Below are 27,724 nucleotides of genomic sequence, written 5' to 3'. Positions count from 1 at the left end.
ACCATTATGTCTCTGTTAAGCTTCAATTTGGCCGATCTGTCCAGAGGTGAAAGGTGGGGTGTTGAAGTCTCCCACTGTGAATGTGTGGGGTTTTATATGTGATTTAAGCTTTAGTAATGTTTCCTTTACATATGTGGGGGCCCTTGTGTTTGGGGCATAAATGTTCAGAATTGAGGCTTCATCTTGGTGGATATTTCCTGTGATGAGTATGTAATGTCCTTCATCATCTATTTTGATTGATTTTAGTTTGGAGTCTATTTTGCTCGATAGTAGTATGGCTTACCAGCTTGCTTCTTAAGACCATTTGATTGGAAAGTCTTTTCCCAGCCTTTTATTCTTAGGAGGTGTCTATCTTTGAATGTGAGGTGTGTTTCTTATATGCAGCAGAAAGATCGGTCCTGTTTTCATATCCATTCTGTTAGTCTGTGTCTTTTTATAGGTGAATTAAGTCCACTGATATTAAGGGATATTAATGACCAGTGATTGTTCGTTCCTGTTATTATTTTTATTTTTTGGTGGTAGTGTGTGTGTACTTCTCTTCTTTGTGGTTTACTGCTGTGGTGTTATCTATTGCCTGTGTTTTCATGGGTGTATCTGCCTTCCTTAGGTTGGAATTTTCCTTCTAGTGCTTTCTGTAGGGCTGGATTTGTGGATAGGTATTGTTTAAATCTGGTTTTGTCTTGGAAGGTCTTGTTCACTCAATCTATGATGATTGAAAGTTTTGCTGGGTATATTAGTCTAGGCTGGCATCCATAGTCTCTTAGTGTCTGCATTATATCTGTCCAGGTCCTTCTGGCTTTCAAAGTCTCCATTGAGAAATCGGGTGTTATTCTGATGGGTTTGCCTTAAAAGTCACTTGGCCTTTTTCCTTTGCTGCTCTTAATATTCTTTCTTTATTCTGTACATTTAGTTGTTTAATTATTATGTAGCGAGGGGATTTTTTTTTGGGGGTCTAGTCTGTTTGGTGTTCTATAGGCTTCTTTTATCTTCATAGGCATTTCCTTCTTTAAGTTGGGAAAGTTTTCTTCTGTGATCTTGTTAAATATATTTTCTGTGCTTTTGAGTTGGTATTCTTCTCCTTCCTCTATCCCTATTATTAGTAGGTTTGGTATTTTCATGGTGTCCCAAATTTCTTGGATATTTTGGGTCATGACTTTGTTGGTTTTAGTGTTTTCTTCGACTGATGAATCTATTTCTTCTACCGTATCTTTAACACCAGAGATCCTCTCTTCCATCTCTTGCATTCTGTTGGTTATACTTGCATCTGAAGTTCCTGTTTGTTTACTCAGATTTTCTATTTCCAGCATTCCTTCTGCTAGTGTCTTCTTCATTTTTTCTATTTCCCTCTTCAGGTCTTGGACTGTTTCCCTTGTCTGTTTCTTTGCTTTTTCATGATTTTCTTTCAGGGAATTACTGTTTTCTTCTGCTTTAATTGTCCTTTTCTCTAGTTTTTTTATAGCGTTCTTCCCATTTTTTGTTCGTCTGTTCCTCCACTTTATTTTTCATTTCTTCTATATAAGGCTCTAGCCTCTTCATGATGTTACTTATCAGGTTGTTTTCTTCTGCTTCTTCCATTCTGTGATGTTCAGGTGTAGCTGTTGGAGAAGGGCTAGGTTCTGGTGATGCTGTATTGCTCTTTATTTTGTTGTATGTACTTCTGCCTTGACGTCTGCCCATCTCCTCTTGTGTTCGTTCTTGGTCTTATCAGTAGTGTACTTGGTCCAGACAGAGCTGACAGATTTAGGGAGCCTCTCTCTGGTCCAGATCTAAGCACTGGGCCGGATGGGAAGTCTGGTCCAGATGAGAGTGCTGGCCGGATAGGAGCTGGGGGCCTGGACTCTTGAGTCTCAGGAAGTCCCTGGGGTCTCCTTATCTTGTCCAGATGGGAGCCCCTCTTGTCCAGATGGGAGTTCCGGGGCAGGATGGAATGCTGGATGCTGGTCTCTAAGTCTCCAGAAGTGCCTGGGGTCTCTGGTCCAGATGGGAGTTCCGTGGTTGATGGGAGCTGGGGGCTGGTCTCTGAGTCTCAGGAAGTGACTGGGGTCTCAGGCAAATGGGTGTGGGGGCCGGGTGTGGAGACTGCAGGGTCTGCCAGCACTCTTGGAAAAGGGGAGCCTTCCCACAGGGCCCACCAAATGCCCGGAAACTGGGGCCAAGTTGGGCAGGTCCTCCTGGGATGGCTGGTGCCCAGGTGTGGGACCCAGAGGTGGTTGCCTCTCTGACTACAACCCCAGGCTCTCACCTCTGGTCTAGATGGGAGTTCTGGGGCAGGATGGAAGCTGGGGGCTTGTTTCTAAGTCTCTGGAAGTGGCTGGGGTCTCGGCAGATGGGTGTGGGGGCAGGGCGTGGAGGTTGTAGGGTTCACCAGAGGGTCTTGGAGAGGGGGAACCTTCCTGGTGAGGATGGGGGGGTCCTGCCCTACCTATGGCCAGAACCTGGGGCCCAGTTGGACAGGTCTTCCCTGGAGTGGCTGGTACTCAGGGCTGTGACCCAGGTGCGGCCTCTCTGGGTGTGACCCCAGGCACTCACCTCTGGTTCAGGTGGGAGTTCCAGGGTAGGATGGAAGCTGGGGGCTGTTCTCTGAGTCTCAGGAAGTGGCTGGGATCTCGGGCAAATGGGTGTGGGGGCAAGATGTGGAGACTGCAGGGTCTGCCTGCAGTCTTGGAAAAGGGGAGCCTTCCCACAGGGCCCACCAAATGCCCGGAAACTGGGGCCAAGTTGGGCAGGTCCTCCTGGGATGGCTGGTGCCCAGGGGTGGGACACAGGGGCGGTTGCCTCTCTGACTAAAACCCCAGGCACTCACCTCTGGTCCAGATGGGCTAAATGCCACATTTATAATAGGAGCATCTTACACTCTTGCTGAATTAAACAATGAAACCATAAATGAAAAATAATTATTTTCTTAGGAAATGGCCTTTTTTAATAAAATAAATGATGTATATTCTGAGAATTGACGTATTTTTAAAAGACATGAAGGAGTATATGGAAGAATAAAATAACATCATAATAAAGCAGATTATCTAATTTGTTTCCAAAGTGTTTGTGACAGTAGGGATGAAATGCAGGCCCTTGTCCTTGCTTGACAAGCACTGTAAGAATGAGGTACTTTCCTAGACTTGATCTTTGGAGACAAGATCTTATTTCTTAGCCCAAGGTAGCCTTAATCTGACTACATGTTTGGGATGGCCTCAAAGCCACCTTTTTTTCCCCTCAGCATCTCAAGTCCTGGGATTATAGAAATGTGCCACCATGTCTGACTTGCTTTCAAAATATTTTTTAATTGAAAATGTTTATTATTATGGTGGTCTGAATGAGTGTAGCCCCCACAGGTTCATATACTTGAATACTTGGCCTTCAGTTGGTTGGTGAAACCTTTTGGGAACGATTAGGAGATGTGGCCTTTAAGTTTTCAAAAGCATATGCTATTCCAAATTAGCTCTCTCTGCTTCATGGATGCATGAAGCTGCTCAAGCACTGTGTCTGTCTGCCTGCTGCTAAGCTCCCCGCTAAAATGGTCATGAACTCACCCTCTAAAACTGTAAGCCCCCCCCGTGAGCTCTTTCTTCTCTAAGTTGCCTTGGTCATGGTGTGTTGTCACAGTAGTATAAAAATAACTAAAAAATTTTTAATCAAAACCTATGTCAGTTGAATATTCTTAAAATACTGGTTTCTATTATGAATGTATAAAGTAGAAGTACTTTAACTTTCTGATGTTAAAACAAAATATATTAGGATTCTTTGAGGTAAAAAACTTACAGTATGTATTTTGCTGGGCGGTGGCGCACACCTTCAATCCCAGCACTCAGGAGGCAGAACCAGGTGGATCTTTTTGAGTTCAAGGCCAGCCTGGCCTACAGAGCAAGATCCAGGACAGGCTCCAAAGCTACACAGAGACACCCTGTCTCAAAAAACCAAAAACCAACCAAACAAACAAAAACAAAAACAAAACAAAAAAACTTACAGTATATATTTTCTTATTTTAAATTTGGTTTATTGAATTTGGAATGCAGAGTGTGCCTCTGCATATAAGGGATGAGGAGAGAAAGAATAAGAAAGGAAGAGAAGAGGAGACTGGAAAGGGGGGAAAGAGGAGGTGCAGACACAGCCTCATGGAAAGGGAGAGGAAGAGAGAAGGGGAGGGGTTTGCCTTTAATAAGGGGATTTAGTGCATGAGTGTAGAGCCTAAGCAGCCCCTCAGCACTTGTATACAGACTATGGCCATAGGACCTGGGCTGTGCAAGAGTGCTGCCATGTCCAGCAAATACTCATAGCACATACTATTTTGCTAGAGATGTCCAATAACTCTAGTTCTGAAAGTTATCCCACACCCTCTTCCATGATGATCTCTGACCAGATAGGTGTCCCATTTAGAGCTGAGGATTCCATAGTCACTTATTGTCTACACACTGGTCAGTTGTGGCTCTCTAAATTAGTTGCTGTCTACTCCTTATCTGATGAGGGTTGAGACATGAGCTAGTCTGTGGATAAAAGATGGGAACTTAGGTAGTAGGTTAATACTATGTCCACTTAGCAGAATAATAGTGTTAGCTTCTCCCCTAGGGTTATGATATAGTCCAGTTAATGGTACCAAGTATAACTTCTATCTCATAAAGTATGCTTTCAATTCATCAGAAAGGGGTTGATTACTCCTATAGCATTCATGTTATTATTCTCCTTATGCACATACCTTTCCAAAGCTAGTGTTCTTGTAGATGACGTGGTTTACAAATGCACAAGACTGTTACTTTTCTCCTCTAGTAGCATATATAGAACTTTCCACACTATAATCACTAGCCTCTAAGGATGAAGCTTCTATGTTGGTACCTGATTGATTTTTTTCACATCCTATGACTCAAGTATGCGGTGACTTCAGAAGTAGGGTCTTGCCATCAAATTCTGGAAGCTAACCAAGAACATTGACAATTTATGGCCTTTAATGTTTGGGGGTGGTGTCTATGGGATGCCAGTGACCAGAAACTCTAGCAACATTACCAATGTCTGGCATTGGAATTTTTACTTGTTAGCCTATGGTGTCTAAGAGTGGCATTATCCCTCTGTTACAGGGTAACTCCATTTAAATGCTTCTTATTTACATGTATGTATATATTTTAGAAAATTTTTACAGTAATATTTTTGCTAGCATGTCTTTTGTGTTTCCATTTGAATTTTAAGTTTTTTTTTCAGTTTCTGTGAAGTATTGCATTGGATCTTGATGAAAATTTCATGGACTCTATAGAATGCTTTTGATAGAATAGCCATTTTCATAATATCAACTCTACTCATCAATAAGTATGGAAGATACCATCTTCTGTTATCTTCTTAAATATATTTTTTTTGGTGTCTTAAAGTTCTCATTGTACAAGTCTTTTATTTCCTTGATTAGATTTATTCCAAGATAATTTATTTTTTGAGGCTATTGTGAGTGGAATTCTTTCCCTCATTTTTTTCTTTGTGTACATGTCATTTCTGTGGGAAGGCTACTGATTACTTTTGTGGGTTGATTTTGTATCCTGTTTCTTTGCTGAACATATTCATCATCAGTAGGATTTTTCTGGTAGAATATTTGTGGTCTTTTTATGGAAAGAATCATGCAATCTAAAAATAAGAATACTCTGACTTATTCCTTTCCTATTTATATCTACTTTATATACTACTATTGTAGTAGACATCAAGCACTATATTGAACAGTAGTGGAGAGGGTAGGGTGAACATCCTATCTTCCTGATTATAGCAGAAATGCTTTGAGTTTTCTCCATTTACCATGATGTTTGCTGTGGGCTTGTTGTATATTCCCCTTAGTATGTTGACACGTTTCCTGTCAACATGTTTCTTCAGGACTTTAATCACGAAGGAATGTCGGAATTTGTCAAAGGTATATCTATTTCTAAGGATTTTTTATTTGTGTGGTTTCTGTCCCTGGGTGTATTTTTTGATATATTGTATTTATTGATTTATGTTTGTTGAATACTCCCTGCATCTCTGGGATGAAACTGACTTAATCATCATAGGTGATATTTTATATGCTCCTGAATTTGATTTATAAGTATTTTATTGAGAATTTTCACTTCTGTGTTCATCAATAAGACTGTTCTATAATTCTCACTTTTGTTGGGTCTTTGAGATTGGTTAATAAAAGCTTTGTAAAAATAATTTGGGTATTTTCTTTCTTTTCCTATTTTATGGAACAATTTGAGGAATATTGGTATTCTTTGAAGGTCTAGTAAAATTCTGTGCTATGTTTTTTGTTTTTTTTAAGTAAGGGGTTTAATTACTACTCTCTCATTGACTGTTATGGAGTAGTTTAAATTATTTATTTAATCTTGATTTTGCTTTATAGGTCATTTGTATCTTCAAATTATCCATTCCTTTTAGAGTTTGTGGTTTACTTGTAGTTGTCTGTTAGGTCTAATTGATTTATGGTATCATTTTATTTTATTATTTTTTCATTTTTTATTTTAAATATATTTATTTATTATTTTTTTTCATTTTACATACCCACCCCAGTTCCCCCTCCCTCCCTTTCTCCCGCCTCCTCACCTCCCTCCCACTCTATCCCCGTCCACTCCTCAGAGTAGGTAAGGCCTCCCATGTTAGTCAACGAAGTCTGGCATACCAAGTTGAAGGAGAGCCTAGCCCCTCCCCATTGCATCAAGGCTGAGCAAGGTATCCCACCACAGGGAATGGGCTCTAAATAGTCAGTTCATACACTTGGGATAAGTCCTGGTCCTGCTGCCAGGGACCCCACAAACAGATCAAGCCACACAACTGTCACCCACATGCAGCGGGCCTAGTTCGGTCCCGTGCAGGTTCCCGGGCTGTCAGTCCAGAGTCAGAGAGCTCCAACTAGCACCAGTCAGCTGTCTCTGGGTTTCCCCGTCATGTTCGTGATCACCACCACCCTCCTCCTCCCTCCTCCTCCTCCTCCTCCTCCTCCTCCTTCTTTTTGAATGCCGTTTATTGAAGGAGGGAAGAGGTCTTAAATACAGGCTTACAGCACAATGGGAGAACCCCGGTGGGCAGTATGGTATCATTTTAACTCCAAAATTTCTCTGTTCAGTTTTTGCCCATGTGACTTGTCTATTGGTGAAACTGAGTTTTGAAGCCACTCATTTTTTTTTTTTTAAAGAAACTTGGTGTGCTTTGTTTTGTATGTATGGATTTAGAATTGTAATATCTAAATGTAATATCGTCTTAATGGATTGTTCCTTAATAGATGTGATGTGTCACCCTCCTTCTCTTCTGAGTAGTTTTGGTTTGAAGTTTTTCTTGTCATGTATTAGAATAGGTCTGCCTGCTCATTTCTTAGTCCTGTTTACTCAGAATACCATTTTTATGCTATCTATTTATAGCTGGTATCTATGTTTGATTGTGATGTATGCTTCTTGGAAGTAGCAAAAGGATGGATTTTTTTTTCTAATCCCAGCTGCTAGACTATATCTTTCAATTGAGGAGTTGAGACTATTAGCAGTTTTTTTTATTGAAAGGTGTATATTAATATCTGTCATTTTAGGGTTTTATGGTGATTTGAGACTTCTTTTGTTTAACTGCCCTGGAATGCTTTATTCTCTGTGAGTGCTTGTGAACTCTATTTATCCTGTTTCCAGACTCTCGTATTCTTTCCTGCATCCTCTGTAGAGCTGGCTTGGTGCCTGTAAACCCTGGAATCTCCCTTTACCATGGAAAGTTTTTATCTTTCTTTAAATTTCAATAGATAATTTTGCTGAATATAATAGTGTGGGTTTACAATTAGTTTTAGAACTTGGAATATACCTTCCCAAGCCTTTCTGAAGAAACAATAATTCACAAGGATGAGGCTACTAATTTGGGAGTGATGTCTGGGGTTATGGAAGGAATTGGAGGAAAGGGACTTGAGAGGGGCTGGAGGGAAGAAAGAGCAAATTGATATAATTATGTTTTGATCTAACATGTAAAATGTAAATACATTTTTAAAAGAAAAGTTTCTGTTGAATCATCAGGTACTATTCTGATGGCCCTGCCCTTAGAGTGACCTAACATTTTTTCCTGCCTATTTGGTGTTCTGTAAGGCCTCTTGTACCTAGATGGGCATCTCTTTCTCTAGGTTTGGCCTTTTTCTTATATGGTTTTAGTGACAATATTTGCAAAGCCTTCACTATGGAGCTCCAGAGGTTTCACAGGTTATGTTCATATATATTTTTAAGACTCATTGCTTACTTTTACTGAGTAATCCACCTGTATCTTGTCCTCCAGCCCCAATTCTCTGTTTTCTACATGATCCATTCTACTGGTGAGACTTCCCACTGAGATTTTTATTTTGATTATTGATTTTTCTTTGATTTCTGGAATGATTTCAGTTTGTTTCCCCAGCAGTTCTGTTAGTTGAATTCCATTATCATATCTTGTATTCACTCCTTTATTTCATTAATCTGTTTGTTCTTTTGTAGTATATTCATGCCTTTTTTAGTTGTTTGAATATACTTATAATCTTCTAGCTTATCTTAATTTAGGTGCTGTAATTGTGGGATTAGTAATTTGTGGAGGAAACATGGTACCTTCATTTCTGTGTTGGGACTTGTACATTTGAAGTGGTTTGTTGAGATCCCTCCTCTTCCTCCTCATTTTCATTCAAGTCGCTATCTTTCAGTATAGGTATCTGCAATGTTCATGAGGACTAAGTCTCAGCTGGGTTGCAATGCCATTTCCATTTGTGGAGCTGTTGCAGGAAATTTGGGGCAGAGTAGGTAGCTAAGAAAGGGTAGCCAACTGGCCTGCTGACTGCACAAGGATGTGGAGTCTGGGCATCTGGTGCAAAATTCCTGAGGGCTGTAGTCAGGCCTTGTGTAGGCTGCTGGTGGTGAGCACCTGGAGTGTCACCTTCAAAATCTGAATGTGTGGATGCTACTCTACCTGGAAACCTTAAGGCAATACCTATTGAATATCAAAGAAATATAAAAATTTCATAGTTTTGACGATCTGTCATGTATCATGCATAATTTTTCTCCTCTTGACCCCTCTGGAAGAAAACCATAATTATCTTCAGCCTACAGAGGAGCAAGCCACAGCTTAGAGATAATGTAATTTGCCAACCACTGAATAATGAAGCTGTTAATTCAGTCCAGGTGAATTTTTCAGAGTCCCCCTTTCTGAGTATTGGTTGGGGCCATTGTGATTGTGAATGACAGAGGCCCAATCACCTAGGTTATCAATTAAAAGGAGGACATTTAATAGTTCATGAAGCCTAAACTCTGGGAATGTCTAGGTAGAGAACTAGTCGAGGGAGTCAATGATTCCAAACACGAAAATATCTGCTGTGACATTTGCCCTGTGCTGGCTTTTTTCTGTAGACTAGCTTTCTTCTTAGGTGGACTTCTCAGAACTCTATGCTCATACCTTTCTATGCCTCAGAAAAGATAACTCTTCCTTCCTCCTTCCCCTTCCCTTCTTTCCTTCCTTCCTTCTCCTTCTCTGTTTTTTCTTTTATCACCAAATGTATAGAATTATCTGACCCAACATTATTTTTCTGCTTAGTTTCCTGACCCTCATTTTGATTATTTTTTGTTTTTGTTTTGTTTTGTTTTTGTATTTCGAGACAGGGTTTCTCTGTGTAGCTTTGCGCCTTTCCTGGAACTCACTCTTAGACCAGGCTGGCCTCAAACTTACAAAGATCGGCCTGGCTCTGCCTCCCACGAGCTGGGATTAAAGGCATGTGCCACCACTGCCCAGCTCATTTTGATTATTTTAAAATACATCTATTTTATTTTAATTCAACCTCTTTGTCTAATGATAGATAAATTCTAATAACAAATAAATGCTAATATTTATAATTGTTGTTCTTATAATTTTATCTCTTCGTCTTATTTTTTTTTAGAAATTTATTGAAACTACTCCTTTACACCCTTGGGAAGTGACCCCAAGTTTTCAGTTTGTTGGTAGAGGTACTTTGACTCCACTGGTTCACTTTTGTGGCCATGTAATTGAATCATCTGTATCACTGTAGTATGAAAACTACACACCCACTCTATGTTCCTAACTAACTTATGAGCTTTATAAGTCTAGAACTCCTTCCCCTCATTAAGCCTTTTTAATGTGCTGCTGGATCAATACTATCAACTCTTGATGCTAACTCCTCCTATAGTTACAAATTATTCAAGTCCCACCAATTAAAACAACAGCTTTCATTTCTCTCAAGTCACTACGTCTCTCCCATTTCATAGCTGACAATTCTCTGCAGCTCTGATCTTCCATTTATATTATCCATTTATATCTCAATACCTGAAATATAGTTTCTGTTCTGACCATGTTCGTACAGTTGCATTGATGAGGGATACCAGAGATCTCTTATCAAATGTGACCTTTTTTGTACTTACTACTTCATTGTTATTGATATCTTTACCTTGAGACTATTTCTTTGGTTTATGGACAGTCCCTTTTCTGCATTTCCTAGATATCACTAAGTTCTAATTGAAATTCTAATGAGCATTTTTAATGAGTCCTTGTATTGAGATTGCCAAGCTTTTCATCAAATCTCAGTTATATGTTCTTCCTCTCTCATGATGTAGAACCAATTTAGCTATGAAAATTGGATAATAATGAGAATAGCCATTCATGAAATACAGGCCGTTATCTAAGTATTCAGTTCTTGTATGTGGTTCATGGGATTTTTCCATCTGAGAACAATTTGAAAATTAATATGAAGGTGACAATAAGACATATTTTATTCCATTGCAAAAATTAAGAAAATACTTTTCTTAATAGACAGCAGTGGCAACAACCAGCTAATACTCTAGGAGTACTGAAAATAAAACTCAAGTATTAGACTTCAGCTAGTTTATCAATACTATTTAGTGCCTATACTTAGTATAAAACATTTTTATTTTTCTCTCTTTTCAAAGACTTATACACTACTAAATGATTTCAGTAGTTGGATGCTGAAGTTTAATGATGTTTCTTTCTTCCATGCTTTTCCTTTAAAAATCCAAATAGGTTTTTCTTGTGTTAAATCATTAAAACGTTCACCTGATGTTCCCCTTTCATTAGCATGTCTATTGGTATTGTCATTGTTCAGGTCTGTTTTAGGCAACCAGATTACTGAGGTATCATGGGTGTAGCATCCCTGTCATTTCTAGGAGACACATCTCACAGTAGGCTTTTTGGCAATCGGGCTCTTTTAGTGCTCACCCCTTCTTTCCTGAGCCTCACCTCTAGACAAAGAACAAAAGGTAACGGAGAGAGAAATGCTCTTTCCCACAGGTGAGCTCCCTAGAGGGCTGTCCAATACCAAGGGTTCAGCCCAGAAATCATATACACAAACAACGCTAAAACAACTCAGCAGGCTGCATATGTCAAATGCAAATGCAATTAAAGACAAAGAGGTTATGAATTTGAGAAGGAATGAGGAGGAGGGGTGGGGAGGGGTTAGAGGGAGGAGACATGATGAAATTATATTAATTAAAAGTGAAAAAATTTTTAAAAATCCACCTGATTTTTTAACTTACTATTTTGTTTGAAAGTTAAATATTAAATTAAAATTAAAATATTAAAAATCTGTGACAGTTAAAAACATAAATATCATGAGATGAGGGGGAAGGCTTAGAATAATCTTTCATTTTTTGATCTTGTTCTGAGCACAGATGCATCCTAAGTATTATTCATCATTCGTTCACCCTCGCCATCACTCTGAAGAAGCCTAGTGCACTTTCTTAACACACACAACTTAGTAGTTTTATGAAATGAAGCAGAGTAATTATGTGACAGCATCAAATTCCACCAAATATCTGATTGAGTGGTTGGTGCTGGGGACACTTCACAATGTGTTCTCCTTTTATCATGGTGTGTTAATCTCCATGAACATACTTGTGGGTGGAAGCTATGAAGGGAAATAGAATAACTCAGAAACTTGCACCTGCAGCTCATTGATCTTATTTTCTTATTCTTTGCAGAGAATGGGACAGGGAACAAGCTTCAAGGAAGGACCCCAAGCTCATCAATGCCCTTCGGCGATGCTTTCTCTGGAGATTCATCTTCTTTGGAATCTTGTTATACCTAGGGGTAAGACTCTCACTCGTAAATAGAGTGTCACGTATTATTGAGATATAGTAGTTTTGTGATTATAGAAAGATAAAAAAAGTTATTATAAGATTCTATTACAAACCACCTAAACACAAACCACCTAAAATTAAAATAAGTGGAAACTCTTGAAATGCAGGTTTCAATTTACAGTTGGTAATTAAGATGGATCCAGTAAAGCAGATTACTTGTTTAAAAATTTTTCTCTTATGAATCCAGATCACAACATCTTGAGAGTCTATGAGATTACTGGCATCTTTACTTTTCTGTATTCAAAAAGAGAATGTTCGTGACAAGAGTAAGGACCCATTCCGTCAATATATGGAAGGATGTTTATGATAGTTTGAAGTTATACATATAATATATAAATTGAATTGTTTCTCAAAACATAGCGCAGGTTTCAAATGAGGCAGTGAGGTACACTTGAATGTATTTTATCAGCATCCTGGCTCCATCAGTGTAAGGAGACTAGCAAGCCTGGACACCCAGACTTCGTGGTGTTTACTGACTTAGGATGTGCTCCCCAGGTGATCTCAAAAGTGACTTGGGTGTTGTTTACTATGTCATTAGTGTCACTTGAATGCTTGGCTGCATCCTGTAAAAGAGAGTGACAGTGGAAATATGTCGTCTGCTTTAACCACTCAACACTATAACGCTTTGGGTGTTCTCTTTCACTGGACTTGGGTTGTGTCTCCTCTGGTCTTTACCCTCAGCTAGTCAGGCTTGGTTTCTCCTCAGATCTGTATGAACCCATCCATGGACAGCTATACTACTTAAAGAAGTTTACTTTATCCTGCCCAAGAAAAATTCATTAACAACTGAAATTGACAAAATTGACCATAATTAGGTACAGAATGTTTTCTAATGCTGTTATCTTCTAGAAGAAATTCTTCTAGGGCTTTCCTTAACACACACACACACATTAATATAAATATATGAGTGCATAGATTTTTATTTCTTTGTAAGCAAATTTATGTGTATTAGTCTCATCACATATTTATATATAGATAGATTCATATACATCATATTCACATATAATAAATAATGTTTTATGTTATATATTATAGATCTGTTATTTATGGTTAGATCTCTAGATCTCCCTGTATGAAAGATGATAAATTTCTTATAGTATAATATGTGTTATGAAATATATATATATATATATATATATATATATATATATATATATATATATATGCATAGAGAGAGAGAAAGAGGGAGGGAGAGAAGAATGAATTATCTTTTAAAGGTATCTTTGAGGCCATTTTCATCAGTGACCACATCCAGAGAATTTGAAGCTAATTTCAGTCAAGATCTACTAGTGAGTAGAATCTCAGAACAGGGAAATGCAGTAAATATAGAGAAATATTAACACTTTTCAAAATTAAAACTATCTAGCTGAAAAATCTCAAAGTTATTCACAATGTATTCATTATCTGTGAGTTGAATGATTCAAAGTGCTTTTGAGCTAGCGAGAATCCTGGCATGTTTCTCTGGACTCATCAGAGCTTTTAGATTCAAACATCAGATTTCTGCCGGTACCCAGCAGAATATTGGTGAGGAAAGGTCCTTATGGGAGAGAGCAGCTAAATGTGCAAAATGAGAAGGCATGAGGAAGAGAGTGAACAGGGAACGTGTAGAGATGCTGAGGGTGCTCTACCCTTCTCTTCCTCTCTCACCCAGCCCACACAAAGCCCCACTGAGGCCACACAGTTCAAAGCTGTAAAAAAATGAAAACTAGATCTTACTTAGGTGAGTATAATTTCCAAGGCATTCCATATAATAATTTTTTCAATTTAATTTTTATTTTAAAATTTTATTTGACATACACAAATTGTCCTTATTTATAAAATGTACAGTGTATAATTCAATATATGTACACATTTTTCATGATCTATTGAGAATAACATATAAATTGCTCCAACATTTATCATTTCTTTGTGGTGAGATAATTAAAATCCCTCCAAGATTTTTTTAAAATATTATTGCCAGTATTTCATAGTAGAACATATTCCTTCCACCTGTGAATTTGTAGCTGTTAACCAAGCTATCCCTGTATCCTTATCTCTACTACCCTTACCAGCCTCTGTTTTCTTTATTCTTTTAAGGACTTACAGTGAGAGTGGGAGAAAATTTAGCCATTTTAATAAGCTTCTATCTGTCAAGTAACTGATGCCATTGCTTTATTGTTTGGAGTGTTCTCTCTGGGCATTTATGCTTCCTATTAAATAAGCAAAGATTATGGAAACTGCTGCAATTCTTGTATAGATGTAGAGGGACATTCAGAATGTGTTTATATCTTTAGTCTCTGTATATCATAATTGTGGTAAATTAACCATTTGGTTGTTTTCAGTACTGATAGAATAAAATTTGCTTTCAACTGTGAAAGGTTAAGAAAAAGGACATACCATCACAAAGGCCCTTATTTCTACAACAGTGATGCAATTTTAAATCATATTACTTATGGTACATCCCCATTAACTATACACTTGTTTTTCTTTATTTGACTCAGCAGCCAGACACAGCATTGTCTTTAATATTTAAGACTTCCAGTGCAGAAGAGCAATGGGTTATTGTAGATGTAACCGGCTTGTTAAATAAGAAACACAGAACCAATTGCAGAGTTAAAAACCATGAGGTCAGAGCAAGAGCAGAAAACCTTACCCTTCACTGCTTCTGCTGTTCTTCCTCTCCGCAAGAGAGCTACCTCTCTGTGTCCTATCTTTTTTTACAGATTTTCTGTACTGTTTTCTCATTGGTAAACCCAGCCACATGACCTCCTCGTCACTGCCTGTTTGTACAGACCTCCAGGTCTTCTTTGGTTGCTATTGAGATTAAAGGCATGTGTCTGCCATGCTGGCTGTGTCCTTGAACACACAGAGATCTACCTAGCTCTGCCTCCCAAGTGCTGGGATTAAAGGTGTGCACTACTACCACCCAGTTTCTGCTCTGGCTTGCTCTGACCTCAAGGCAACTTTATTAACATATAAACAAAATCACATTTCAATACAAATAAAATATCACTATATTTCCCCTTTTCTATTTTAAAAAAAAGAAAAAGTTATAACTAATATAAGAAAAACTATATACAAAAGTACAATAACTGTATATACCATATATACAAACAATAAATACCTAAACAATGTCTAGTCCATTTGCATTTGACAAATTCAGAGAAAATAATTCCATTATCTATCCTATTTTGGTAAGTCCAAAATGTACCTGATTCACTTTCTATCCTAACTTATATTGCTAACGGAACTGTCTTATAACATCTTTCAAATTTATACACTTACAGCTCTTAGTGAGTTTTTCTGAAATCCTTAACAATGATAATTATAACTATAACTAACTGATCTTCAACTCCTTCAGAGACACAAGAAGGAAATAATACTACCTAATAAAAAATAAAAACAGGAAGTGCATGCAAGCAGCTTCCAAAAAAAAAAAAAAAATGTGAGTTGACAGAAACAGCCAGCTGCCTGGACAGTCACCTGAGGTTTCTCCACAGTGTTGGGACATCATCTTCAGCCTATAGGCTTAGCATACTCTTTTGTGAACTAGGATGTATACAAGGTCAACAGTTTGACCTCACATTTGGTGAGAGCAGTCCATGTACCAGAAACACCTGAATTCCATTAGTGTCATGTCATGATTCCGGATTTTAAATTCTGGAAATTATTGATGTTTCTTCAATTCAGCTGTCCATTTTTCTTGGCTGTGTATATGTGGCTTCATCTCGGCATCCTGTTCTTCTCCACATCCCTCTATTAAACGCCAGTCTACTATTGAGAGGGGTGAGCTTAGTTATTCTTCAAGAATAACTGTTTCATCTGCTGTTCCATTGCGCATCAGAAGCCATTGGCCCACTCCCTGTTCAGCTGCCTTCGAAGAAAAGGGCATGGTACCTTTTACAGATTGCAAAGGTCACTCACTTCAGGGATGGTGCCATATTGTCCTGGCTTCAGAAGATGCCTTTTGTTAAAGCCACAACCACACTTGTTTTGGCAAGAATTGGTAGTTCCTGGTTTCATGTCCTGTCTGTCCTGTTTGTCAGCAGTTGATTAGAGGATACTTTGTTGTCCAGTGGCTAACTTTTGCCACAATGAAAGTTAACTCCATATGCAGTTTCTTCAATGCCCATATTTTCTCTGAAGTAGATTGGTACTGCCAGGAGCCGACATGTCTCATAGTCATAGCAAAAAAGAAAAATTCCTAAGTTATTAAAACATTTTAAATGCCATATTCTGTAGATCTCTGAAGGGTTTGAAGGTGACCTGTCTATCTAAAATATATCTGTTTGTTCTTGAAAACACACCTAATATGACTACAAGTTCAATTGTAATGTCTTACCACTAATTTTCATTTCTATATATTCTAATAGTTGGTAATACTAACATTCAAGGATTAGCAAATTGCATTACATTGTTAAATGAATGGTATAAATACAATATCTTGAGCAAGATTAGAAATACATGTATGGTATATTCTAACAATCTCAATCTCAATAATAATAATTTGTATACAATATAAAACAATCCAATCGAATGTAAAGTATTTAAAATTAGTAATTGTCTTTTTCATTTTTCTTTCTTTTCTTTCTTTCTTTTTTTAACAAGCACCTTTTGCCTAGCCCTTTTCCTAACCCTTAACAACAACTTGTAACCAACCCTCCTAAACAATGAAAACTATCCCAGACCCAATACCCATAAAAAGACCAAAAAACCACCCATTCCACACCACCCCTTTGGGAATGTGGTTGTCGTATTCTTAAAATTGCTTCCTGCTGGGTATGGGCGAAGTTATCTTTATTCTGAAAAGAAAAATTTTGGGTTAATTGACAAATTCTAGGAAAGGTAACTATATTCTTTGTTATCCATAATGCCAAAGTTCAGGGTTTATCTCAAGTCCTTATTCAAGTAGTCTTTGAAACTGGATCATCTCAGCTAGCCATCTCAGAATTGCTCTAAGCACTTTGTAGTCCAAAGCTGATCTGTAGATGATGTTTGTCAGCTTAGTGATATTATTTTCCACGTGGAATTGTCGTTGTGGGGCCCCATCTTCTTCCTGGAGATTTCAGTTGAAGTTAGGCCTGGCCGTGATTTCCTGCAGAAAACTGAAAAGAGACTCGAACACAAAGACATGTTTAGGCAGCTAATTGAAGCCTTTTCTCTAGAATTAATTAATACTCTATATGACCATTATTATCTTAACAAAGTTTAATATATATATATTATCTTGTAAATTTTGATATAAAATTCATACCTTAAGAAAAGTTTAAAGAATCAGAATAGAATCAAAGAATTGAGATTAGTAATAGAATAGTCCCTTAATTAATTTGGTTTTTCTCCTGTCCTAAGTCAGAAGATGGCTCTTTCTTCTGGTATGATACAGGGAGTTTTCATTTTCCTTGAAACAACATGCTTGAGTTTAAAGGAGGAGAGAGCCATTCTCCAACTCCAAAATCAGCTTGAAGCTTTAATTGAACTGGGACTACAAGAAGACCAAGAGTATTAATTTTTTAGAGAAGAGCAGAAACATTTAGAAAGATTTATGAAATTTTGAAGATGATATACCAATAGGCCATTTCACTCTTTTTCCTGGGACAGATGATTTGTCCTTTTTCTTCAGTTGTCTCATTTGTCCAGTGTTCTTCAGATTCCTTAGCCTTCATTCTCCTAAAGACAAAAACAAAAACCCTTCCCCAAGACTAATTTTGGGGAGGTTCCCTTTTGGCAAGTTACATCTGATTAAATGAAAAGACATGTATTAATGGTATAAGTGAGTTTAAACTGGATGGTCATGTTGGTTGATGAACTATCACCTCCTCTAATTAAGAGGTCTCTCTTGTTCAAATCGAACCTTTATCAATTTTGATGGTACCCACAGCTTATCTTCTCCTGCAGAAACAAAAGCAAAAACTCGTCCCCAATGTAACACATACCCTGGTTTCCATTCTGAGGTCAGCACATCCTTGAAGTATATAGGCTGATTTAATTCTGTAGTTTTTTTCTATTAACCAGTGTCTCTCTGCAGCTTTTGTTCCTTTCTCATTAGCATTGAGAAAATTCAAAGTTAATAGAGCATTGTGCAGTCTACTTCTGGGGGTTTTTGTTACCCCTTTCTGTTTATTTATCATGTCCTTTAGAGTTCTGTTGGATCTTTCTATAACTGCTTGGCCTGTAGGATTATTTGGTATACCTGTAATGTGCTTTATATCATAATAAGCAAAAAACTGTTTCATTTTAATAGAGACATATGCTGGAGCATTGTCAGTTTTAATTTGTGCAGGTATACCCATGATGGCCATAACTTCTAGCAAATGAGTGATTACAGAATCAGCTTTTTCAGAACTCAAAGCAGTTGCCCATTGAAATCCTGAATAAGTATCGATAGTATGGTGTACATATTTCAATTTTCCAAATTCCGCAAAGTGAAACACATCCATCCATCTGCCAGATTTCATTCCTCTGAGTACCCTTTGGGTTACATCCTGCTGGTAATGGTGTCTGATTGTAGAAGGAACAAATAGGACATTTCTTTACAATTTCCTTGGCTTGTTGCCAGGTTATGGAAAAATCCTTTTTTAAACCTTTACTATTGACATGATGTTTCTTATGAAATTCTGAGGCCTCCAGCACATTTCCTATCAATAATTTATCAATCTCATCATTACCTTGTGCTAGAGGGCCTGGCAGACCAGTATGGGATCAGATGTGAGTTATATATAAAGGATGACTCCTTTCCCTGATTGTATCTTGTAATTGAATAAATAGTGAAGTTAATTCTGAAGCATCTGGGATAAATTCTGCAGTCTCAATATGTAATACCACTCTTTCAGCATACTGAGAGTTAGTAACTATGTTGAGAGGTTCTGAAAAATCCATTAATACCAACAGAATAGCATATAATTCTGATTTTTGAACTGAATTATAAGGACTTTGAACTACTTTACTTAAATTTTCTGATTTGTAAGCTGCCTTTCCTTGTTTGTTGGCATCTGTATAAAATGTCCAAACTCCAGATATGGGTTTTTCACGTACAATTCGAGGCAAGGTCCAATCAGCTCTCTTTATAAGATCAATTCTATTGCTTTTAGGATATTTGCTGTTAATTTCTCCCAAAAAATTACTGCAAGCTCTTTGCCAAGGTTCACTTTCTGTCCATAATTTTTCAATGTCCTCTTTAGTTAAAGGTACAACAATTTCTGCTGGGTCTATTCCTGGTAATTGATGAAGTCTCAATTTTCCTTTCAAAGTTAAGTCCGAGATTTTTTCCACATAAGTTTTTAATTTTTTATTTGGTAAAAATATCCATTCCAATATAATATCTTCTCTCTGCATTAATATTCCTATAGGAGAATGCCTAGAATGTAAAATAACCAAAATGCAATCCAGCTTTGGATCAATACGATCTACATGTCCTTCATGTACTTCTTTTTCTACCAAGGCCAATTCTTTCTCAACTTCAGGTGATAATTCTCTTGGGTTATTTAAGTCCTTGTCACCTTCTAAGGTTTTGAACAAATTATTCAGTTCATCATTTTTTACCCCAACAATAGTTCGTAGATGAGAAATGTTCCCAAATAATCTTTGAAAGTCATTAAGAGTCTGTAGGCAATCTCTTCTAATTTGTACCTTTTGAGGTCTAATTTTTTGTAGCTCTATTTTATATCCTAAATAATTAATAGAATCTCCTCTTTGTATCTTTTCAGGAGCAATTTGTAATCCCCAGCAAGGCAATATTTTCTTTACTTTTTCAAACATTCTTTCTAAAGTATCTGCATTTGAGTCAGCTAGTAAAATATCATCCATATAATGATAAATTATAGATTTAGGAAATTTTTTACGTATCACTTCCAAGGGCTGTTGTACAAAATATTGGCACAGGGTTGGACTATTCAACATTCCCTGTGGGAGGGAATTTCTCCATTGAAATCTTCTAACCGGTTGAGAATTATTGTAAGTAGGCACCGTGAAAGCAAATCTTTCTCTGTCTTTTTCTTATAGGGGTATTGAAAAGAAACAGTCTTTTAAATCGATAACTATGAGAGGCCATCCTTTAGGTAACAGAGTAGGCAAAGGAATTCCAGACTGGAGAGAGCCCATTGGCTGAATTACTTTGTTAATTGCTCTAAGGTCTGCTACCATTCTCCATTTACCAGATTTCTTTTAAATAACAAATACAAGAGAATTCCATTTGCTAGTAGATTCTTCAATATGGTGAGCATTTAACTGTTCTTCTACCAGCTCTTCTAAAGCCTGGAGTTTCTCTGTTGTTGAAGGCCATTGATGAACCCATACAGGATTGTCTGTTAACCATTTTAAAGGTAGAGCTGTTGGTGTCTTTGGAAGATCATCAGTTTTTGTGCCCTGTTCTAGTATAATATGGATGGCTGGTGACCACTCATTAGAATAATACCTTCTAATATTTCTCTCAGAAACATGTGCTAGTTTATGATTTATTTCTGAGGTTGGAGGGATGTTAATCTAAGTATTCCATTGTTGTAATAGGTCTCGACCCCACAGGTTCATGGCTATGTTAGCCACATATGGTTTTAATCTTCCTCTCTGTCCTTCTGGGCCTATACATTCGAGCCATCTTGCACTTGTTTAACTTGAGATAATGTTCCAATTCCTAATAGTTGAACATTTACCTCCTGAAGAGGCCAAGATGGATGCCAAAATTCTGGTGCAATTATGGTAACATCAGCACCTGTGACTACCAGACCAGACAACAAAACACCATTCATTTTTATTGTTAATTTTGGTCTTTGTTCATTTATAGAAGTTTGCCAAAAAATTTTCTTTCTGGTTTCTCCTGAATTTTCTGTTCTCTCTGTCTCAGTTGTTCCATTACTCTGAGTAGCCTGGTTTATTCCAATAGGCATTTGGTTATTTAACTGCTCTGAGTAGGGGTCTCCTCTACGATTGCAGGAAAGGTCTGAACTGGATTCATTGTAGGGGCCTGCCTGAGGCCCCTCTGGGAGTTTCCCGAGGACTGAGGCATAGTATTACCTTGTCTGTCCCTTGTTGATCTACATTCATTGGTCCAGTGTCTTCCATTACCACACCTTCTATATACTCCAGAAGGAAGGGGCATTCTGTTGCCATTGTTCCTTGAAGAAACATTGTTTCTAGAAGTGCCCTGTTTACAGTCCCTTTTCAGATGTCCTTGCTTTCCACATCCAAAACATCTGACATTCTTCAAACCTCTTGAAATTGCTTCTCCTATCCACATATTATCATGATCATGACTCTCAACATTAACCGTGTCTCTAATCCAATGTTACAAGGGTGCAGATCTTGCCTTTAATGGCCTGATTATTCTCTTGCATGCTGCATTTGCGTTCTCAAAAGCCAAAGATTCAATTATTATCTGGCTAGCTTCTGAATTTGGGACCATTCTCTTTACTGCTGAAGTCAGTCTTTGTAAGAAATCTGTGAAAGATTCTTTTGGGCCCTGTATAACCTTGGTAAATGACTCAGTTTTCTTCCCTGGTTCCTCAACTCTGTCCCATGCATTCAAGGCTGCCATTCGACATAGAATTAGAGTTTGCATATCATATAAACATTGTGTTTCTACTGCAGCATATTGGCCTTCTCCAACAAGCTGATCCTGGAAGATTTGTATACCTCTATCCCTACATTGTTTTGCTATGTTTTTAGCTTCCTCTTTGAACCACTGGAGCTGCTGTCCGGGTTCCAGAACCGCCTGTGCCAGCTCCCACCAGTCCTGTGGTATAATCCTATTATAAGTTGACCAGGAGTTTAACATTTGCTTTACATATGGAGAATGCATGCCATAAGATACTATTGCTTCCTTAAACCTTCGTAAGTCTAACATTTCAACTGGAGTCCAAATATTTTGTGTATTCACTTGACCAGGTTGCTGTTGTATGGTTACCGGATAAATTAAGGGTGATTGTGTGAAAACAGGCTTTCTTTCTGTAACCTTATAATCCACTCCTGAAACAACTTCACCGTTAATTTCTTCTCTCTGAATCTGAATTTCTCTATAATTCATTTTAACAGGTTTAACAAGTTTTTCTAAAATTTTTATCCTGGCACTTAAATTGACTATCTTTTTAAATTGTAAAATAAGGATAAGAAGGATAATAATGTACATAATTCAATCAACATTAATCTCACCATACTGCCTAAAATTTCAAACAAAGCCCAATTTTCTTCCAATGTACACATAAAACCCATTTTTTTTTTAATGTGGAAAAAAAATCTCTTTTAAATAGTTTCTTTTAAAATATCTGATATAAATGACTTACCAATTCTGCATAGAACAGTAGAAATCCGAGGGAATTTCAAAACAGCTACCTAGCATCCTAGGTAGGAATCCAGAGAGAGAGAGCAAGAAAGAAAGAAAGTGTAGCCATATTCTGGCTAAAAGCTTGAATCCAACTGCTTCAATGTTCCCATCTGAGCCAAGTCAAGCCTGGGCTCTGGCTTCCTTAAGCTCCGACCGACCACGTGCACTGGTGTTTCAGCCAAAAGCAGCCTATCTGAAGTTGCGTGTATCTACTGCAATTAGCGGTAGCTCCCGTAGGCCTGAGATGTTCATAGCACCGGCTTTTTAAGCAAGTAACTCCAGCTGCAGCGATAACGGCGGCTTGTAGCTAAGATAGGTTGGGCCTGAGTCCTAAGTTGAGCTAGGCCCGGGTTAGGCTGGGGCTAGGCCAGGGCTAGGCCGTAGCTCTAGAGCTAGGGAGCCGGGCCCACCCAGGCGGGAAGCCGGACCCACTGCCAAGGCAAGCAGTTTTGTAATGAATTGCCACATTGCGCGCCAAATGTAGATGTAACCTGCTTGTTAAATAAGAAACACAGAACCAATTGCAGAGTTAAAAACCACGAGGTCAGAGCAAGAGCAGAAAACCTTACCCTTCACTGCTTCTGCTGTTCTTCCTCTCCGCAAGAGAGCTACCTCTCTGTGTCCTTTTTTATAGATTTTCTGTACTGTTTTCTCATTGGTTGTAAACCCAGCCACATGACCTCCTCATCACTGCCTGTTTGTACAGACCTCCAGGTCTTCTATGGTTGCTATTGAGATTAAAGGCGTGTGTCTGCCTTGCTGGCTGTGTCCTTGAACACACAGAGATCTACCTAGCTCTGCCTCCCAAGTGCTGGGATTAAAGGCGTGCACCACTACCACCCAATTTCTGCTCTGGTTTGCTCTGACCTCAAGGCAACTTTATTAACATATAAATAAAATCACATTTCAATATAAATAAAATATCACTATAGGCTATTGAAAACCTGAGTATGAGTCAATATAAGATAATCTGAGGGACAATAAGTAGAGGGCATCTGTAAACATATCATTGACATAATATGATCACCAGAGAGCATTTGTTACTGTGAATTCACAAGTGTTTACTATGAAGTATTCTTGATTCCATGTTTCCATCCCTGAACAGAGGCAAATATTAGTTTGGCTTAAATCATCCCAGAAAGCTAAAGGGCTTGAAGAAATCCTGGTACTCACAATGCCATAGTTCTCAAATTCCTCAGACTGTTAGAAAGGAGGATCTGTCTCTTGTATTTAGACAAACATGAGCCTTTGGATCCAAGCCTCTTGCTACTGATGGAAGGATATATTGGGTAATTCTACACACGCATAGGCTCTGCCTTGGGCACTTTAACTTTTATACATGCCTTCAATATGAATGCTCTAAGAAAATCTGGAGGTCTGCTGTCTAGGGTTCACTTCTTTTCTTTCTGCCCCACCCCCTTGGTCCCCCATATCTGGCTGCTTCTGTGGCTGCAGCAGACACTTGCACTATGAACACTCCATAAGCCTGCTGTATCTCAAGTGTTTCTTTTCCATGCAGAGCTCCTCTCTCATTTGTCTTCCTTAGATCTTGCAAGCAGAACACTGAAGTGCAACAAGTCTTCTGTTTTTCATGTATTTGTGAATGAAGTGCTATGTCATTAGATGTTCTCGACCTAATTAATAAATCTCTAATTGTATGAAATTAATTACATTATTGAGTATTTAAATTATTTCCATTTTATGGCTAGTGAAAGTAGTCCTTCAGTACACACCGATTTGATAAAAATTAAATCTTGGTGTAACTTCTAGACTCAAAGTTTACAAATACAGCTAGAAAAGTTGAGTCTTTACCACCAATTGATATTACCATCTTTAAAATTTCTAAGTGAAAAGAATATATTATTATTTTTACTAGCATTATTTTCATGCTTATTCTCTCTAGACTTTATTGGCCTTACAACTTTATTCTAGTAATTTTTAATTAGTTAAAACATTTTAAAGATAGGGTTTTATTATGTAACCTTGGTTGGTCTATCTCATCTGGAATTCATTGTGTAGTCCAGACTGGTCTGACTTCCCAGGAAACTACCTGCTCTTCCCTCATGAGTGCAAAAATAAATGCATGTGCCACCACATGTGGACAAATTCTTATTTTCTAACCATATAATTTTTAATTGCTGTATAATCTATGTAATTTTTTGTTTTTTGCTTTTGTTTATGCTTTTATTTACATTTATGCTTTGTTTCAGAGTTCTATAAAACTCAAATATTATGCAAAGTGTGGGTATCTTTGGTTTTACTTTAATTTTAGTGTTTTAAGATTTGTTTCTTTATGCGTATGTATGTGTGCCTGCATTGTCTGTATGTTTACTGGATGAGTGCAGGTGCCACAGAAGCCAGAAGAGGGCGCAATGTTTCCTGGGACTTGAGCCATAGCTTTAATATGTTTTAGGAAGGTGCTGGGAACCAAACTGGAGTCCTCTAGAAAAACAATATCCTCTTAATCATGGAACCATCTCTCTAATGTGGGAGCCCATAAAGATTTCCTAGTTAGATATGAACTTGCTTTTCACAGCAAGGCTGCATTGGGGGATGGCTTGACCACATGCATGGTTACTGGGTGTCTGAAATGGTCTGCACTTGGCTGTGGTAGAGGGAGGGCTTTTGCTCCACCCCTTGGCATTCCTTTAAAAGCCCTTTGTCAGATACAGTCAGGGCCCAATGGATAAGGATCCAGGCCCTCCTGAGGTTATTCTATATTTTTGTCTGTGTCTGTCTCCAGCTATATTTCTATCTAATATTTCCTGCTGCTCCTGCTCAAGAGTACTCTGGGGGAAAATGAGGGTGGGATGCCCCCCCAATACTCTAGCCCCAGTCTATGCTTCATTATATCATGTTTTATAATTAAATATCTAGCCCATTTAAAAATTATTTTGATTATATATAAAATAGAATTTAATTTTTTAAACCTCAGATCCAGTTTTTCCATTCTTGATGGATAAGCTTTACTTTCTGCACTGAATTAAGTTACTATATCTTAAGTTACTACATATATTTGCATCCTTTCCTGGGGTTCTCAGATAAATCAGTAGATTTTTTTTGTCATGTGACATGTATAATTTTATGGTTTACTATCGATTAACTTAAACCCTCACATTGTTTTTATTCTTCAAATTGTTTCAATTAGTATTTGTTTCCAAATAAATAATTTTATTATTTAATAAGTTTTATTTAACAAATATTTATTGATTAGGTACATGAACTAGGTATATTGTAGTGGATTGGAACTTTTGTGGCAATGTGAATAGATAACCCCTGTCTTGGTGCTAATTTACTTTTTTGTTTTGTTTTGTTTTTGGTTTTGATTTTTTTTTTTTTTTTTTTTTTGAGATGAGAATCAAACCAGGGCCTTGTGCTTGATAGATGAGTGCTCTATCACTGAGCTAAATCCCCAACCCGATTATTTACTTTTAAAATGTACATTAATCTTATAAAATATATTAGGGGTACCATAATCTTTGCAATATTTAATTTTTCTTAGTTCAGTCACTTTTTAGTGTACTTAATAGTCTCTGGAGCCAGTCACATCCATATTAATAATGGTATTTTTTTACTTCTTATACTTACTTTTCTTATTAAGTTATCTTAGGAGTTTCAGAAAGATATTATTAAGTGGCCATAATAGCCAGTATTCTGTTGTGTTCCTGACTCCAAAGGCTGTGTTTATCAACTGTGGTACTGTTTCCTGATTCTGAAGGGGTCTCTTTCTTAGGTTAACCAGGACCTTTAGCTTTGTTGGAACTTTTACCAGATACAGATATTGTTTTTTTAAATTAATTTCTCTGCTGTCACTGTGATACTCACAGGTTGTTCAATAGTATATTGGTATTCTCTTAAGTTGACTTCTTAGTATTACCTGCCCTAATATTTTAAAGGTAATGCTATATAAAACATGCTTTAAACAGGTGGAAGTAATAATGATATTACTTAGTGGCTGCCCAAGACATAACAAAGAACTCTTAAATCTCGTGCTAGCCAAACACTCTATCCATGAGCTAAGTCCCCTGCTCCACAACTTGTGGCTTTGTTGTTGTTGTATAAAGATGCCTTGGGATAAGTCCATGTAATTTAGCTGCAAATCTGAGTGTGCCCTTCTGTTTTTGTTGGAACTTCCTTTTATAGTCTGACTGTCCACTCAACACAGACTTTCCTTTCTCTAGAAACATCTCACTTTGTTAGGTACAGTGGGGGTGGTTTAAGGAGATGCATTCAACTACAGTGACTTTGAGCTCTGGCCTTGAAAATCTTGTGCTATAGCCCAGGTAGATCCACCAGGAAGTGTGTTCAAACTTCCCCTAGGAGGCCACTCTGAGTCCTAAAATAATTCCCACATGAGTGCAATCCCTCTAGCTATTTTTACTTGATCACTTACCCAGATGACAGTTGGTCTTTGGTTGGAAGAAAGTATATGTGGACTGGCCTGGATTTCATTCTCCTTTTGCAGCCTCCCAAGATAGGATTATGGTCATGTATCAAAACTCCTGGCCCTAGATGGTCTTTTGAACTCATACTGTTCAGTTCTATACCTCTCTGAGCAGAAAATATAAATATAGTTGTGGAAAGAAATGGACCAGTCCAATTACCTAAGTATTCTTAGCTCTTCATAGTAAGTACTCTTAACTCAGGTCATACTTTCAGGGACCATGCTATAAGAGAGAACCTGTTGGATTACCAGAGTTTACCAATGAGGGGAACTGTCAAAACAATGGAAGTGACTGAAGGAACACAGAGAGTAGATATACTGGAATAGGAATAATAAAGAAGATGAGGTCATGAACTTAAGAGGGTCTAGGGTGGACAGGGAGTCTGAAGGGAGGGAGAGAGCTGTAGGAGTGATACATAGAGTATTTGTTATAAAATTCTCAAAAGTAAATGTAAAAAGGGAATTCAAGTTTTATGTCCTTAGTTTAGTGTTCATATTGTCTTAAACATTGGTATTAAGCTTCTTCTGTTTTCTATGGGAACACTAAGTAAATTCTATCTTGTTTTATGCCTGACAAAAAATTTTAAATAATATAACTGGATATTATCTTATTTAAAATAGCTTTACATTATTTTCCATTGGATGCAATTCTTTTTGGGTTTACAACTTCATGTGATGTACACTAAAAAGTATTTTGTATACTTACTTGCTAAAAATCAAGTTTTATTCACTAGCTATCCCAAACTATTAGCATGTTATAACTAGGAAGGAGGTTAAAATTTTTCTTTTTCATATTTGCCTTTTGATTTGCTATTGTTCAAATCCATTTAAAATGTTGCCATATGGCTCTCTCTAAATAGACTTTTTCTCAACCATACTCCTTTCATATGAAAGGAAAATATCATATTTCAT

At 37.6% G+C, this 27,724-nt stretch overlaps 1 protein-coding gene across 1 annotated transcript in view; it reads left to right on the top strand.

Moving 5' to 3' along the window:
* Cftr (CF transmembrane conductance regulator) overlaps positions 1–27,724 on the top strand; it is a 158,804-nt gene that overhangs the window by 30,415 nt on the left and 100,665 nt on the right. The window contains exon 4 of the mRNA XM_036181863.1: positions 11,919–12,027. Coding sequence (XP_036037756.1) covers positions 11,919–12,027 — 109 coding nt within the window. The remainder of the gene's footprint in view (positions 1–11,918; positions 12,028–27,724) is intronic.

Source organism: Onychomys torridus, chromosome 3 (assembly GCF_903995425.1).
Source record: "Onychomys torridus chromosome 3, mOncTor1.1, whole genome shotgun sequence".
NCBI classification, from domain to species: Eukaryota; Metazoa; Chordata; class Mammalia; order Rodentia; family Cricetidae; genus Onychomys; species Onychomys torridus.
This window is presented reverse-complemented; position numbering and strand designations above follow the sequence as displayed.